The sequence below is a fragment of the Anolis carolinensis genome, unplaced genomic scaffold (genome assembly GCF_035594765.1).
Source record: "Anolis carolinensis isolate JA03-04 unplaced genomic scaffold, rAnoCar3.1.pri scaffold_12, whole genome shotgun sequence".
Taxonomy (NCBI): domain Eukaryota; kingdom Metazoa; phylum Chordata; class Lepidosauria; order Squamata; family Dactyloidae; genus Anolis; species Anolis carolinensis.
In genome coordinates, this window is record NW_026943823.1 from 7319867 (window position 1) to 7337077 (window position 17211).

Below are 17211 nucleotides of genomic sequence, written 5' to 3' on the forward strand. Positions count from 1 at the left end.
TGAATGAGACACAACTTAATTTGCATTTTATTTCTTTTTTGCAAACACAATTTTAATAAAATCCCAACACAGGAAGGAAGGTTTCCCCTTCTTTGGGCAAGCAATACTTCAGCTAGAGGGAGCAAACTTTGACTTTCCACATGTTTCGCCCTGTAATGCCAAAAGTCCAATGCCTCTAAAAACCTAAGAGTTTTGCACAGTTCCATGAAAAAGAAGGAAAGATTAAGTCGCCTCCAGAGACCAAGATGACTGCAGCGAAATGAACAGGCTTCGTACTTCAGAGAACTTTCCTCGTTTCAAAAATGTGCCTGAATGTCTAGTCCGTTATCTATATGACAGCAGCTTTGGAACAAGGGGAAATCCTTACAGTCGCTAGTGCTTGCCTGAGCTGTCAGCCATAGATCCCCCTGAATCAGAAATTGGAGAATCCAATGTCTGGAGCACAAAAGGAACATTCAGACACTCTGAAAGTGGTATCACGGCACCGCTGGGAGATTCAAATGGGGCCTCACTTCTCCATAATGGCTTCCAGTTGTTCCTGGAGGGAGGCCAGCTGTACAGAAATAAAGAAAAATAACAATAATAATAATGTTATTTTTGTAACCTGCTCTATCTCCCTGAATGGACTTCGGGGCAGCTTACATGGGGACGATCCCAATTAACATAGTTAAAATATAAAATATGAACATACCAAGTACACACATGGTACAAAGAAGTGCATAAACAATAACATAAAAACATTGTACAATAATTTTTGTTACATGTTTTCACAACATTGGAAAAGTGTGAGACAAAACAGGAGCATCTCTTCTTCCTGACATCCCAAAAATAGAAAGAGGGGAAGCTGTCCAAATTCACAGCCTTTCCTCTATTGCTAGCATTGCAGTACCAACAGACTCCTTACCTGCTGCTTCTCTCGCTCCTCCTGCTGTTTGAACTCATCCAGCACAGCTTGGAGACGAGTCTGGAAAAGGACAACAATAGAAACAAGTTTTAGCCAGAATCCTCTTTGTGGCTTACTCCAATATAACATACTAGCTGTGCCCGGCCACGCGTTGCTGTGGCTGATGGGAATCATTTGTTGACCAGTTGGAATAGCAGTGAATAGCCTTGCAGTCTTAAAGTCTGGGTGTTTTCTCCTTACGTGAATCCTTGTTTGGCGAGCTGGAATACAATGGAATAGGTTTCCTGCTTGGAAGGCTGGGTATTTGCGTTGTAGGGAAATGGTTTTTTAGCCAATTTGAATGGCACTGAATAGCCTCGCTGTTTCAAAGACTGACTGCTTTCTACATAGGGGCATCCTTTCTTGGGCAGGCTGAATGAGACGAAGTAGCCTCATGGCTTAAAACCCTGAGGGTGCACTATGAAGGGGAAATCTTGCTTGGTTAGGCTGAACAGCACTGAATAGCCTTGCTGTTTGGAAGCCTGGTTGTTTCCTGCCTGGGGGAATCCCTTGTTGGGAGGTGTTAGCTGGCTCAGTTGTTTCCTTTCTGGAATTTAGAGGCCTCCATCTAAAAAAAACCTAAACCCAAACATTGGGGCCTGGGGGCCTCCCTCCTTGGGGCCAGGGCGCTTCCCGGCCTTGAGGCGTTTATCTCCAAAAGAAAAGAGTTAAAAGAAAGGAAACCTTGGTCCTTGCGGCCTCCCTCCGGCCTGGTGGGAGGCGGAGGTGGATCTTGGGGGGGAAGGTTCGGGCTCCGGCTCTCTCGTGGCCGGGGCCGCCCTGAGACCTGCGGGGCACGGAGGAGCCTGCAATGGTCTTCATGGGGAGGGGGGGGCCTTTCTGGAAGCCCCCCCCCTCGCCTTCGGCTCTGCAGGCCTCCACATCCCAAAAAAAGAAAGAAAAGAAATCTTGGGGCCACACGGCCTCGGGAGGCTGAGGTGGGTCGGGGGGGGGGGGCTTGCTCCGGCCTGTGGCGCATGGAGGAGGGGGCGCTTGGGGGGGGGGGGTTGTTCTACGCCTGCTGGGGCCCCGCCACGGCCTGAGAATGTTTACTCCGCGGCCCAACCGCGTGGAGGCCCCTCCTCCTCCTCCGACCACCATGGGGCCTTCCAGCCAGGCTGACGGCTGGGGGTTTAAGGTCCCATGGAGGTTTTGGATGGGATTTTTTATTGTATCAACCTAGAGGCGTGGATTATGGGTTGTGTTGTCCAATTTCAAGGTTGGGGGGCCCGTAGTTTAGTTGTTTTGCTCGGTGCCGCGATGCCATCACTCTTTTATATATATAAAGAAGTACATTTTTCCAGTGCCTCACTTCCTCAACAATTACACTATGTAACAAAATTTGAAAAAACGTTCTGTTCCTGGTTTGAAAGTGTTATTTCCTGTTTAATTGTGCAGTCCCGACTTTGAAAGTAGTTTTTTTACTCCAGAAACTTCATTTTTGTAGCTGTCACCTGTCAATTTCCCCAATCTCTGCTAAAGTGACCAGGCCTCCAGAGATATAATGAAAACAAGGGACAAGAGTGCAGGGTTCACCTTGAGCGCCAGGTTCTCGACTTTCATGATGAGTTCTTCTTGGCGCTTCCTGCGCTCTTGGGTCTCCTGCAGCTTGCCCTTCAGGTTGTCAATCTGCTTCTGGATGCCCATCGCTGGAAGGCAGAGCAGATTTGCTTTTTCTTTTATCACAAATTAAAATCCCCATTATCCCCAAACCACATGGTGAATAATCTAAAGTGATGGGAGCTGTCATTCAATAATATCTAGGGGCCCACGCTGGGGAGAAGCTAAAGAGCACCGATCACTATATAATATAATATATTTTATGTACATATATTGATACTAATATTGTAATGTAATTCAATATAATACTAATAATAATACAATATATGTATTATATATATTAAATGTAATATTACTAATAATATTACTGTATAGTGGAATAGTACAATATAGTGATGTACAATGCTTATATTGTGCTATACTGATAATATAATATGTTGTATATGCATATAGTGTTGATAGTAATATTGTAATGTAATGCAATATACTAATAATACAATATAATATTTATTGTATATGATATACTGAATGTAGTATTACTACTGATATTGCTGTATGGTGTTATGGTGCAGTGTAGCAGTATACAATGCTGGTGTTGTGCTGTGTTAATAATATAATATATTGTATGTACATATGACTTGTGGGCTACTCTGAGTCCCCTTCAGGGTGAGAAGGGCGGGATATAAATATTGATATTTAAATATTCAAACTAACAGCCAGTGTAACTTACATCTATTTTTTTAACATAACTCAAAATATAAAATTTTTATTTATTTTTGTTAAGAAAATGACTGACTAGTTTATCTCTATTTCCCCTGATAAACTATTGTGTTTTGCCTAGGACAGATACATTTCTGAGTTAACAGCTAGATTCCATATTTATATTTAACTCTAAAGAGGCTTCTGATGAAACTATAGGTGAACTTTTTACAGAATTTTTGTAATGTTTATGACTTTTAATTATGTTGTAGCCTGCCTCGAGCCATGAGGAGAAACAGATAAGAAATAAAATTATTATTATTATTATTATTATTATTATTATTATTATTATTATTATTATTGCCCACCCATTACCTCCTATACGCTTAATATCAGCATGCCACTCCATATGTATTCTACCTCAATTGTGAACACAACATAGATAAATCTCTTCCCAACATTCGATGAAAAGCTGCATACATTCGTGCTTTTGGAAAGCCTAATGAAGGTATTCTCCTAAGAAAAAGAGATTTCCTAGGTCTTCTCACCTATCTGATTGGCCCCTTCGTTTTCTTGCTGCTGCCCACTGTTTTCGTTCATCTTCCCCTGCAGCCTCCTCTCCAGATCTTCTTCGGTGTCCATTATGTTCAGGTCTTCGTCATCATGGCGATCCCGCTCATCCTCATCGCTGCTGGTGCTGCTGACATCCTTGAACAGCTCCCGGAGCTCATCATGTTCTACTAGATGGAAGCAGAAGAGAACAGGAGATTTGTGGCTGTTGGAGTCCAAAACACCTGGAGGGCTGAAGTTTGCCCATGCCTACCCTATACACATATTGTAAACATCCAGTATCATTCTCTTAACCCAGCACCTTCATCTAGTTACATCCTGGATGACTTTTTTCATACTTCCTGACACAAGAAATTTCCCAAGCTGTCCAAAGATAAGCATCTAATTCTACTCAGATATTTCCCTGCTGATTAAATCATAGCTCTTTAAAAGTAAATAAGAGTTATATCATTGACTGATCTCTATCCCATCACAGACATTATGATGAAAATGTTTAAAATCAGCATATGTGTATCAGCAACATACAAACAAATAAAGCTGATTTAGAATATTTATCCTCTAGCCCAGCATGGCCTTACTCTGACAGGTAGCAGCTCATCCTAATATCTCAGGGTTCAAAAGACCTCAATTCTTTCATCGCCCAGAAACAGATCTTTTTCAGTGGAAATGCTGGACCAAACCTGGCAGCTTCTACAAGCGAGGCTTATGCTTTACCATTAAGCTTGAATTGAGAAGTATAGCAAATAGGATAGTACCCAAGGAACCATGGCTTTGCTTGTGCCCAGACATCCTGGGAGAAGAAATATCCAGACTGGTGAGGGAACCATGGTTGTCCGCTTCTTTTGTTTCATCTTCAGCAATGACTTCCCAGCCTGAGAGCAGGAGTGAAAGAGTCAAGGGAAACCCAGATCAATTGGAAGGTGTACTTTGGGTGGAAATAACAGAGACAGTGCTGTGTAGTGATTTAAGTATTGTATTAGGAGACTGGAATTTAAATCCCCAGTCACAGAAAAGGGGGGGGGATTTTCACCAATGACATTGGGCAAGTCACATTCTCTCAGCCTCACAGAAAGGCAAACCCCATCTGAACAAATTCTGTAAGAGGAACAACATGGTAGAAATAGTTGGAAAGAAATAGCATGATTGGAAAAGTTACACTTCCAGGGCTGTAGCCATGTGGTCATGATTGCTTTTAACTTATTTTTCCTCTAAAGTCAAGAAATTTAGGCTCAGCATTCTCTCATGTCATGAAAGTTTGGCTCCCAACCTCTTGTTTATAGAAATACCAACAGAACCACTTTTTTGTCTACTTGTGGAGAGAAAAATCAGAATATAATCATAATAATAATAATGACAACAACTTGAGAAGTGTCCGATGTGTGATCAAATACAAAAGCCAGCATAGTGATATTATTTGCTGTGTACTAATCTTGTTGTGTATCAAGTAATAATAACAACAACAATCAGTGTAACAATGAGTCTGAAAAGTATCCTTTTCTTAAGAAACCTTACAAGGCTGCTTTTTAAAAATATTCCCATTACATGTTACAGTATTTGGAATACATTTCACAGCTGTTATTTATTAGAGTCTATTAAAAGTAGCCTTGTAAGGTCTCTAAGAAAATGATACTTTTCAGACTCAGTGTTTCACTGATTGTTATTATTATCATCATTCTTTATTTATAAATGAGAATGCTATGAAGCTTGAAACCAAGCAAATATTGTTATGAACAAATTAATATTGTGAAGTATAAGTTGAGTTGATATTTAATTAACTGGGGAGTGTGTCATTTAAAGTTCAACTTCCTAACTATCATCTCAAGGAGAGAGAAAGATGAGAAAAGGAAAGTGAAAGAATCTAGAGAGGAAAAGTGAGTCCTGATTTTATAAAAAGGATACGAACACTGACAGCTTCAGCATCGGTGCTCAGCAGGCGTTTCACTTCCTTCTCCACATCTGGAGACTCAATGTACTGGGCCAGGAAGAGAAAAAGAGTGGTATTGCAAGTTAGTTGCTTCCTCAGTAAAAATACGTGATCATCTTGAGTCTAACAAACAATAGCGTTGATATAGCGCAATTACAACTCACTTTCTTCTTAGCTGTCTTCCTGAACCGCCTCTTTCTCACATTCTTCAGTGGGAGAGTAACTGAAAGAACACACAGAAAATAATGAAACTATGTAAAAAAATAGAGATAAGTCAAAGGTAAAAATGAAGAAAAGAATCCAGCTTCTGATGAGATGGCAGAATGGAAGACAGCATTCCTCACACACATGGATTGGGTCTTGATAGTACTAACAAACAATATTCTATCCCCTTCAAAATCCACGTGAGAACTTTATGGAGAAGCTTAGCTAATTTTTAGAAGCAAAGATGTACCGGCGGATATTTCCTCCACTCACTTCCATGGTTCCAGATAAATTTCTTCTCTCTATCCTTGTCCTTCTTCTTGTTGGCTTTCGGATCGGTACTGACAACCGGCTCTTCCACAGTGGGGTAGAGTTCGCCATCTATGGTGCACACAAGCATCTGAAGGACCCAAAATAAATAAATAGGGAAGCAGAAGTATTAAAAACTTAAAGAGAACCAAAAACAAATCTGGGATGTATTTACACTGTAGAATTAATGCTGTTTGACAACACTTGGGCTTGCTCAGTACTTTATTCATGGGAGTTGTAGTTTTACTAGTCTTTAGCCTTCTCTAACTACAATTCCCATAATTCCATAGAAGTTCAAGTGGGATCAAACTGTAAATTTCCAGCTGAGCAGAAAAATACAACAATGGAGTGGGCAATCGATGGGCAACCGTGATACTTACCTGACATATATCTGCTGTCTTATAGAAAGTTTTCTTATCAATAGTTTTTAAGCTTTCAGTGATGCAAGGCAAGTCCACCAGTTTGGCAGCTAATGGGACATGGTCAACTCGCACAATCCCATGGCGCCCATCTCCTGCAGATAGAAAGTGATCATATACTGGAATACATCACATTGGTAGGTACTTCACTAAGAGTTTACTCAGCTAGTTCACAAAGGCAAGCAAATCACTTGGGAGTACTGTAACATCTAACAGTCACTTCCCAATGTGAATGGCCCATCAAACAAGTATCTCACGTAACCTCAAATGCAGGAGAATTGTATGCAATTGGCTGTCAGTCAACAAGTGTATGGAAAAATCATATTATTTATTTATGTATTTATTTATTATTTGCTACATTTATATGCCGTCCTTCTCACCCCAAAGGGGACTCAGAGTGGCTTACAAATTACATTCACATACAATACATTATATTATTAGCATAGTACAATATTAGCATTAAATTACTATATTGTACTATATCACGACGTATGCATGCCTTAAAACCAATATGAGAAATTAGATAGATGGGACTTCTGTAGTCCTATGTCAATGATGGGCAACCTTTTGCACTTGGTGTGTCAAAATTCACCAAAAAACCTAGCATGACTTGGGTGGTGTGTCACTTTGAGAAAAAAAACCATAATTTCGCAATATGTATCATTTAAATAACAAAAATGTATAATTGTAATATATAACTGTATTTAATAAATCAAAAACTATTTACTACCATTATTTCCATGTACAACAATCTATGGTACCTCTTGCAGTTTCCACACTGATTTCTCTCTATTATAGTTTCAATGTAGTCTTGAATAATGAATAATATAATAATAATATAGTAATAATATAATAATATACAATTATAGTAGAATAATAATAGAATAATAGAATATATATATATATATATAAACGTAATGTGCATAATTCCCATGGAGTAAATAACAAAACCACTGGACCAAATCACACCAAATTTGGCCACAAAAGACATAGTCATCCAATCAATCTGCATGTGGCAGCGTATCACCAAAAATGGCTAGGCGTGTCAGTGCTGACGCGTGTCATAGGTTGGCCATCACTGTCCTATGTACTACCCCTGAAATTGCCATCATGGGAGTCCAAGATGTTTTAATAACCCTGGGCAATTTGAACTTCAGAGTATAATTAATAACCCAAGACTTGGATAATCAGAAAAAATCAAGTCCAAAATAACACCATCCTGGTTGATGTTGTCTCCTTACCATGAAGTTCAATGGTGAGCCTGTCCTTCAAGTTGACACTCCCAGATTGCACTGCTCTCCGCACTGTAGACGCATATTCCTGAAGAGACAAGTGGAGTGAACGTGGTGAAATGAGAGGCAAAGATACACAATGAAACAATATCAGACAGCAAGCATAAAGCACTTTTCTGTTATTTGTTGCCAGGGCCACTTACTGGAGGCAGTCGCAGAATAAACTGGCTCTCCAGCTCATGGGGCACATCGTCCTTACTCTTACTCATCTTCAGTTCTTGTGCATTCAGGAAAGTAGAGAAGACAAGGCATGGTTACACTACAACCTAGCAATGAACCTCTCAACACCTTTTGTTATCCAACTGGCTGCTAGGAGTCACAATGCAGCAGGACACAAAAACACAAGCACCTTATTTGAAGGATTGAGGTGGGGGGACCCATTAACCTATGCATTAAAGCACATTCCAGGCCTAAAGGCACTGATGTGACTCAAAGTTTGAGAAACAAAAGCTGTGAGCTGAAAGCATCTATAGATATACATGTATAGATATAGATATAGAAGTCAAACCATGCATGTATGTATGTGCCATAAAGGTTGGGCTTCACCCCATCTCAGCTGCCCTGAGTCCCTTCGGGGAGATGGAGGAGGGGTATAAATACAGTAGAGTCTCACTTATCTAACAGTCTGGATTATCCAACACAGTCTGCCTCCCGCACAGATCCACAGCTATTTCTCTAGGCAGCAAAGACTGAACATTTTACACATTTAATTTCCAACAATGTTGTTACTGTAAGTTCATTTTATGCAAATCTATCTTTATTTGCAGTCAATTTGCTAGTAGTCAATGTTTTGTAGTCAATACATTGCGATGTTTTGGTGCTAAATTCATAAATACAGTAATTACTACATAACGTTACCATGTAGTGAATTGCTCTTTCTGTCGATTTTTTGGAAAACATGGTATTTTGGTGCTTAATTTGTAAAATCATGACGTAATTTGACATTTAATAGGCTTTTCCTTAATCCCTCCTTATTATCCAACATTTTCGCTTATCCAACATTTTGCTGGCCCATTTATGTTGCATAAGTGAGACTCTACTGTATAAAGTTATTATTATTATTATCACTCAGAAACTTATTAATCTTATACACAGCCGTCTGTCTGAGGTTCTTGATTAGTACTGAATGGCCTTGCAGCTTCCTGCCTGGGGGAATCCTTTGTTGGGAGGTGTTTCGCTTAACACAGACGTTGGTGAAACGCCAGGAGAGAATGCTTCCGGAACATGGCCGTACAATCCGGAAAACTCACAGCAACCCAGTGATTCCGGCCATGAAAGTCTTCGACAACACAGTGCATATATGATTATAATAATGATGATAATGATTACAGTAGAGTCTCACTTATCCAACACTCGCTTATCCAACATTCTGGATTATCCAACGCATTTTTGTAGTCGATGTTTTCAATACATCATGATATTTTGGTGCTAAATTCGTAAATACAGCAATTACTACATAGCATTACTGCATATTGAACTACTTTTTTCTGTCAAATTCGTTGTATAACATGATGTTTTGGTGCTTAATTTGTAAAATCATAACCTAATTTGATGTTTAATAGGCTTTTCCTTAATGCCTCCTTATTATCCAACATTCGCTTATCCAACATTCTGCCGGCCCGTTTATGTTGGATAAGTGAGACACTACTGTATTACAGCAGAGTCTCACTTATCCAACCTTCGCTTATTCAACATTCTGTATTATCCAACGCAGTCTGCCTTTCAGTAGTCAATGTTTTTGTAGCCAATGTTTTCAATACATTGTGATGTTTTGGTGCAAAATTCGTAAATACAGCAATTACATGTTACCATGTACTGAACTGCATTTTCTGATGATTTGTTGTAAAATATGTTTTAATTTGTAAAATCATAACGTAATTTGACGTTTAATAGGCTTTTCCTTAATCCCTCCTTATTATCCAACATTTTTGCTTATCCAACGTTCTGCCGGCCCGTTTATGTTGGATAAGTAAGACTCTACTGTATTGTATTTTCCTCCCTACACATAATTTCAGGAAAATCAGGACTAATTTGGGTGGTGAGCGAGACAAAGCTGCAAGGCCCAGGCTGTGGCGCAAGCTGGAGAGCAGCTGCAATGAATCACTGCAATGAATCACTCTGACCAGGAGGTCATGAGTTCGAGGCCCGCTTGGAGCCTATGTTTGTCTTGTCTTTGTTTTATGTCAAAAGGCATTGAATGTTTGCCTATATGTGTAATGTGATCCGCCCTGAGTCCCCTTCGGGGTGAGAAGGGCGGAATATAAATGCTATAAATAAATAAATATGGCCCAGCACCATAGAAGAAACAGGAAAAAAAAATAACAAATGCATTACTTGTCGACGCCATTTTTTTCCTCTTCTGGCTCCACACAAAGGCTTACAACAACGTCAACCATTCACAAAAAAACTAAACACAAAGGCAGAAAAAGAAAACACGGTTACAGAAAAGAAGGACTGCAAGAGCAAACATCCCCTGCTACACAAAAAGAGGCTAAAAACACTAATTCGTGGTACTGTGTTGTCAAAGGCGGAGCCACTCGCAGGCCTGCCTAGACTCACCCGCTGCCTTCGCTGTCTGGGAAACCGGAAGCGGAAGGGGCGGGAAGAAGGAGGCCGGAAGAGAGTCGCCGGGTGACGTCACACCCCGGAAGAGGAGCAGCGGAGGCGCTTCTCGGAGAGCAGGTACGGCAGGCCTCCTTCTCCTTCCCTTCCTCTCTATTGCCCTTCTTCCCTTTCTCAAGCCCTCTCTTTCTCTTCCCTCCTGGCCATGTTCCAGTAGTAGCATTCTCTCCTGATGTTTCGCCCGCATCTGTGACAGCCAGGCATGCTCAGAAGTTGTCAGGTTTGCTGGATACTAGGCAAGTGGGGTTTATAGATCTGTGGAATGATGACCAGGGTGGGAGAAAAACTCTTGTCTGTTGGACGCAAGCGTGAATGTTTATTTATTTATTTACTACATTTATATCCCGCTCTTCTCACCCCGAAGGGGATTCAGAGCGGCTTACAAATCAAATGAACATACACTATAAAGAGACAAAACCTTTCCAATGCTAATTAGGGTGATTAACTGAAACATGAATGCTGGCTTCCCAGTGGCAAAGGACTCTTGCCACACCCTGGACTCAACACAGATATATATTCTTTCCTTTCCTTACTTAGTTTATCCATACCTCACAACCTCTGAGGATGCCCGCCATAGATGTGGGTGAAACGTCAGGAGAGAATACTTCTGGAACATGGCCACACAGCCCGAAAGACATACAACAACCCCATACAATATATTATTAGCATAGCACAATATAAGCATTAAATTACTATATTGTACTATATCATTACATGGTAATATTATTAGTAATATTACATTTAATATATAATATATAATTAATATTATATTGTATTATTAGTAGTATAATATTGTATTCCATTATAATATTATTACAGTAGAGTCTCGCTTATCCAACGTTCTGGATTATCCAATGCATTTTTGTAGTCAATGTTTTCAATACATCGTGATATTTTGGTGCTAAATTTGTAAATACAGTAATTACTACATAGCATTACTACGTATTGAACTACTTTTTCTGTAAAATTTGTTGTATAACATGATGTTTTGGTGCTTAATTTGTAAAATCTTAACCTAATTTGACGTTCAATAGGCTTTTCCTTAATGCCTCCTTATTATCCAACATTCTGCCGGCCCGTTTCTGTTGGATAAGTGAGACTCAACTGTATATAAAAATTGTACAATGCACTATAAAACAGTTAAAAATTATTAACTTACATCAGACATTCATAAAACACATTCTAAAATACAGATGGGCGTGTTCAATTTTAAAGGACTGGGTCTGTCGATTGAGTTCAAATCAAATGAACATATATTATTAGCATAGCACAATATACGCATTAAATTACTATATTGTACTATATCATATGGTAATATTATTAGTAATATTACATTTAATATATAATATATAATTAATATTATATTATATTATTAGTAGTATAATATTGTTTTCCATTATAATATTATTATCAATATTATATGTGTATACAATATGTATTTATAAATCAGTGTTGCCACCTTGATTAGCATTGAATAGCCTTGCAGATTCAAAGCCTGGCTGCTTCCTGCCTGGGGGAATCCAACACTCAGGAAACAGGGAATTCCAGGCAAGAAACAATCAGGGCCAGCTAACAGCTCCCAACAAAAGATTCCCTCGGGGCAGGAATCAGCCAGGCCTTGAAGCTGCAAGCCATTCAATGCTAATCAAAGTGGCCAATTGCAACATTCACACTTGCCTCCAACAGACAAGAGTTCATTCTCCCACCCTGGACATTATTCCACAGATATATAAACCTCCTTTGCCTAGTTTTCAATATAACACAACCTCTGAGGATGCCTGCCACATTTATATGCCGCCTTTCTCACCCCGAAGGGGACTCAGAGCGGCTTACAAATTAAATTTACATACAATATTATATTATTAGCATAGTACAATACTGGCAATAAATTACTATATTGTACTATATCAATTAATGTATTGTGTAATTTTAATTGTTAGCTGCTTTGAGAGAGAGAAAGAGGGATACAAATACTATAAATAACTCAATAGAGCAGGCAGGTATGTGAGGCAGATGCAGCCCCACACTTTTATTTGCCTCTTGAGCCACAGATGCACAATGATCATAATCATATTTGTTTTATTGTTTAACTTTTCTCATACAAGATTTTAGCTTAACTTTTTGAAAAGTTCTGTAATCCTCTTTAGGCCCTGTGCTGGGAGAAAGGCAAGATATCAGTTAAATAAATCCAGTGAAGGTAAATAAATGTGTCACTACTTGCGTGACTACTTTTTGGAGCAAAAGTGGAATATCTGGTCAATTTCTCACAAAAACTTTAGGGCGACTGGGATGGAAGACTTAACCACACATGATGACTTCTACATTGGATTGGGCTTAGCTCTCATTTCCAGCTTGTTCATCGGAGGAAGTTTTATCCTGAAGAAGAAGGGACTTCTCAAGTTGAATGGCAAAGGCTCTGTCAGAGCAGGTATTAGTCACAAATAGAAAAATCCCAGGCACCTAGTTGCCCAAATAGGGGTTCAACCTATTTGGCTGTGCTCAGTTCTGATTTCTCATGAAGCTTATTTTTTTCTTCCCAGGTCTTGGAGGCCATGCGTACCTGAAGGAATGGCTGTGGTGGGGAGGACTGTTGTCTAGTGAGTATCTCAATGCAAGATTTGACAGCTGCTATGAACATTTGGGCTATCATATGTATTTTTTTCTCTACCTGAACATTATTTGACTTGGTGAAAGTGAGTTTTCCTTTCTCATAACGTTGCCTTGGTAGTCATAATAATCAGTATCACACAATGACAGCTTGATGGGAGAAGAAAAAAGTAAGTGCACATTCTTGATCCAAACTTCCTTGCCCATCAAATAAAATGACTAATTGAGAAACAAGTTGTCAAACTGAGAAAACATTGTTGTGTGTTTGCTATGTCGCATCTCTGACGGACTAATTCTTTCTTATAGTGGGAATTGGAGAAGCTGCCAACTTTGCGGCATATGCTTTTGCCCCAGCAACACTCGTCACTCCTCTTGGAGCATTAAGTGTATTAGTTAGGTAAGCACAATACCATCAACTTGTTTTGGACAACCCATTGTAGCCATTGCTGAATAGGAAAAGGAAGCATTGTTGTCAAACATCTGGAGGGCTACATGTCATCCCTGCTCTCAACATTCACCTTAGAGACCAGGTCTCTGTTCTGACCCTTTCCCACAAACATTGCCTTTCCTTTCTCTCTGTAGTGCAGTTTTGGCTTCCTACTTCCTGCATGAACAGCTCAACATCCATGGGAAAATTGGCTGTATCCTGAGCATTTTAGGTTCCACCGTAATGGTAATCCATGCACCGCAGGAGGAAGAAGTCTCCAGTCTGGAGTCAATGGCAGAGAAACTAAAGGATCCAGGTATTATAATCAGCCCTCTTTTTTTCTGTGCCATGAAAACATTGAGTTTGGAGAGAAGAAATTTTAAAATCTAGTCATTCTTTATCACTCTCCAATCAGTAAGCTGTGCATAATGCATATCTACAGTGTGTGTGTATGTCCTAACCCAACTTTTTCCTACTTAATGTTTATTTTATTTTTCTGACATAGCAATGAAAATGTTAAAGCACTGTGTATGCTGAAAGATGTATATATTGTTATTAGTAAGATATGAAATTACTAATGGGTTTCTGTGAGGTTTTTAGGCTGTATGGCCATGTTCCAGCAGCATTGGCCATACAGCCTGAAAAACCCACAGCAACCCATTCGTAATTTTATCTGTTACTAGTAACAAAATATATACATATTTTAAGCATACACGTTGCATTTAAGCATTCTCTCTTTAACAACTCAGTGCTTCTGGCCATTAAAGCCTTCGACAATACATTGAAATTACTAATTTTGGTCAAACTCAGTACAAGAGTTCATTTCTTATATATCTTTTTTCCTTATTTTGTGGCTCCTAATATTTGACTAGTGAGCAGATTGACTTTCCCAGTGCATTAGAGCCCACTAATCATACCTAATGCAGACCTTGATGGTTGGTCCAGGACATTCTGCAGTAAATGCTCTAGCCAAGCACTTCTCAGCCATCCCATCTCATCACTTGAAAACTGCCTGAAATAGATCTTCATGTCTTCCTTCTTTCCTTCCAGGATTCATAGTGTTTGCTGCATGCATGCTGTTGAGTTCGCTCCTTCTCATCTTCGTGGCCGGACCTCGGTATGGGCAGCGCAACGTTCTGGTGTATGTTCTGGTCTGCTCCGCCATTGGCTCACTCTCCGTCTCTTGCGTCAAAGGCTTGGGCCTTGCCTTGAAAGAACTGTTCGCTGGGAAGCCTGTCTGGAAGGATCCGCTGGGCTGGGTGCTATTGGTGTCCCTTGTCATTTGCATCAGTGTTCAGATCAACTACCTGAACAAGGCCTTGGATATCTTCAACACCTCTGTGGTCACTCCCATCTATTATGTCCTCTTCACCACAGCGGTCATGATGTGCTCAGCCATCCTATTCAAGGAGTGGCAGCATCTTGTCTTGATGAATATCGTCGGCACTATCAGTGGCTTCCTCACCATAGTCCTCGGCATCTTCCTTCTGCATGCTTTCAGAGACATCCCTTTTACTGCAGACCTGCTACCTCTGTTTCTGAAGCAGGACCAAACAAACATGCATGCAGCATCTTGGAGAAGTGAGGGCAAGCATCACTCTTGTGTTCACCAGCCCCTTCTGGAGGCAGAGTATGCCAACAAGATGGGCATAGACAGAGCAGAAGAGCAGGCAGGCCAAGATTTATGAAAACTAATTCATTGGCTAATAACAATGTACAAACACTACCTTTTTAAAAGAACCTCTCAAGACTATGGGTGCTTTCCACCAGAAAGCTGGGATCAGGCACCAAATACTGAAACATTTGGGACCACTGTTTTCAGACATGAGCTTTCACTGATGACATGCTTGACCAAATTAAGAGGATGAATAGAACCAAGCTGGAATTCAGAAAGTGGTCGGACTAAATCTCACTTCTCCCAGCCTTGCTGATTCCTTATCTTCCAGATTTCCTAAGTGGCCTATAGGTTAATATATACAGATTGACATTTTGGATATATTTGCTCTGCACACAATACCAGCTATGAAATGACATGGTGTTTTGAAATCCTCTGGAAATAGTTGGGAGGGGAGGGGGGATATCTGTTCAAAGCGGGGGTGGGGGAAGAATCGTATAGAATGGACACAAGTAAAATACCATAGCCAGGAATGTATAAGAAAAGGGAAATGTTATTTTCTCTCTTCCCTGCTTTTTCAGCTCAGGAAGTGGAGAAAATGTCTGTGAGTATGAATGAGGATTTTCCTTGTATTTCTCTTCCTCTAGGTCATTTTAAGAACAATAAATGGAATGAATGCCAGGCAGGCTTGTTTCTACTACCTATGGTAGCCCATGGATGCTACTAGGTGCTTGGTAGGGAATTTAGCTTTTGTACAGGCAGATGATACCAGACAGCTTCTTTAAGCAAAATCTGATTTTTGCCAAATTCAGAAGGACTTGGTTTTCCCCCCTTCCATATGTGCCTCATCTGTTCAACTTTTTTGTGAACATAAAGACAATGCATTTTAGGTGGCCTTAAGGATTAACATGTTTAAGTATTAAAGTTTATACGCTATTTAAAATCAGTCTTACTTTGTTTGTACAATACAGCATTTCAAGTTAGAAGTGTTGGACATCCAAATCCATGCAAAATTGTTTTGGACACTTCAGACTTATGCTAGTTGTTCAGGACTTGTTGCTTTGCCAGTTGGCTCTTTACAGAACATTTTCCCTTTTGATAAATTGAGAATGCAGTTTACTCAAAATAGATATTTTATCTTTACCTGTACAATAATGCGTAATTTGGTTTGTGTCACCACTTGGAAAGCCTATTGGTTTGCAAGTATATTTGAGCAGAATTTGGCTAGATTTGTTATCCCCAGAAGGAATAAGCTATAGGATCCATAAGACATTTATGCTGGAAGGTCTGGACTAGGGATGAGGATCATATATCATACCAAGTATTGTTTAGCTGTAGCTCCAAGAAATCCTCATTACTGGTTGTTATCAAGGTCTGGATCACTTGATTCCCCTTCTTCTCTGAATTCCAACTATCATGTGCCACAGCCTACTGGCTAGTAATCAGGGATAATGAGAGCTGTAGTTCAATATTTGGAATGTCTCCCCACCCCTGGGAAATACTATGCTTCCTCAAAGCTTTAATCTTGTTTAAATTTAATGGTGACACCTCTTCATAATCCTGTGTTTCAGGAAAAAGTGATGTGTGGCACTAGAGCCGTACATAAGTGTCAATACAGCTACTCCAAAAGTGATCAGAACTAGAGTAATTCTTTCAGTGACTTCAACATTAGTAAACAGAAGTCATGTGCATTTAATCATTGTGTCTCAATCATATTTTTGTCTGGGGCTTGATCAATATCTCTGCACATCGCCTATGATAAGGGTCTGCCCTAGATCACCATGGTTGTTTTTGATACTTGCCTTCCAGTCATTTCCAGTTTTGGGGGTTTTATGGGAAAAATTGTTTTCAGGGGGAGTCTACCTTTTTCTGAGACTGAAAGAGCATAGCTTAGCTAAGGTTTCAAAGTGCATTTCCATGGCTGAATGGGGATTCAAACCCCGGTCTCTGGAATTATAATATAGCACTCAAACCGACAGGAAGGGTAGCTTTAGATATGCAGTAAGTACTATTATGGTTT

At 39.8% G+C, this 17211-nt stretch overlaps 2 protein-coding genes across 8 annotated transcripts; one reads left to right on the plus strand and one right to left on the minus strand.

Moving 5' to 3' along the window:
- Nucleotides 1-15: 15 nt before the first annotated feature.
- taf7l (TATA-box binding protein associated factor 7 like) lies at nt 16-10552 on the minus strand. 5 transcript variants are annotated; one of them, XM_062963965.1, is made up of 13 exons: nt 10480-10552; nt 10255-10327; nt 8064-8137; nt 7870-7948; nt 6590-6723; nt 6174-6300; nt 5860-5919; nt 5672-5749; nt 4528-4644; nt 3751-3942; nt 2480-2592; nt 905-964; nt 16-553 (listed from the first exon to the last, which is right to left on the minus strand). In XM_062963965.1, exons 2-13 carry the CDS (start codon nt 10265-10267, stop codon nt 509-511), a joined length of 1092 nt encoding a protein of 363 aa, XP_062820035.1. In that variant the 5' UTR covers nt 10268-10327; nt 10480-10552; the 3' UTR covers nt 16-508. The 5 variants fall into 5 exon arrangements, with proteins under 5 accessions (XP_062820035.1, XP_062820032.1, XP_062820034.1 ...); XM_062963962.1 differs by lacking the exon at nt 10255-10327 and having other exon boundaries at nt 3751-3939; nt 10480-10532; XM_062963964.1 differs by lacking the exon at nt 10255-10327 and having other exon boundaries at nt 3751-3939; nt 5672-5744; nt 5861-5919; nt 10480-10530.
- Nucleotides 10518-16134, plus strand: LOC100559614 (magnesium transporter NIPA2). Of its 3 annotated transcripts, none has more exons than XM_003227076.4 (6): nt 10518-10602; nt 12822-12970; nt 13083-13139; nt 13456-13546; nt 13732-13892; nt 14627-16134. In XM_003227076.4, the coding sequence occupies exons 2-6, from the start codon at nt 12832-12834 to the stop codon at nt 15262-15264; spliced, it is 1086 nt and encodes a 361-aa protein (XP_003227124.1). In that variant the 5' UTR covers nt 10518-10602; nt 12822-12831; the 3' UTR covers nt 15265-16134. The 3 variants fall into 3 exon arrangements, with proteins under 3 accessions (XP_003227124.1, XP_062820038.1, XP_062820037.1); XM_062963968.1 differs by lacking the exon at nt 10518-10602 and adding an exon at nt 12353-12739; XM_062963967.1 differs by lacking the exon at nt 10518-10602 and having other exon boundaries at nt 12746-12970.
- The last annotated feature ends 1077 nt before the right edge of the window (nt 16135-17211 follow it).

What these genes read in the sequence shown, in the direction of transcription:
- taf7l (XM_062963965.1), bottom strand. An exon ending in TTATTCTGCGACTGCCTCCA is followed by an intron (nt 7,949 to 8,063) that starts GTAAGTGGCCCT and finishes TTGTCTCTTCAG; the next exon opens with GAATATGCGTCTACAGTGCG. An exon ending in CGAAGGGGCCAATCAGATAG is followed by an intron (nt 2,593 to 3,750) that starts GTGAGAAGACCT and finishes TCTGCCTTCCAG; the next exon opens with CGATGGGCATCCAGAAGCAG.
- LOC100559614 (XM_062963967.1), top strand. Translation starts at nt 12,748, where the DNA reads ATGTGTCACTACTTGCGTGACTACTTTTTGGAGCAAAAGTGGAATATC. An exon ending in CAAAGGCTCTGTCAGAGCAG is followed by an intron (nt 12,971 to 13,082) that starts GTATTAGTCACA and finishes TTTTCTTCCCAG; the next exon opens with GTCTTGGAGGCCATGCGTAC. An exon ending in GTGGGGAGGACTGTTGTCTA is followed by an intron (nt 13,140 to 13,455) that starts GTGAGTATCTCA and finishes TCTTTCTTATAG; the next exon opens with TGGGAATTGGAGAAGCTGCC.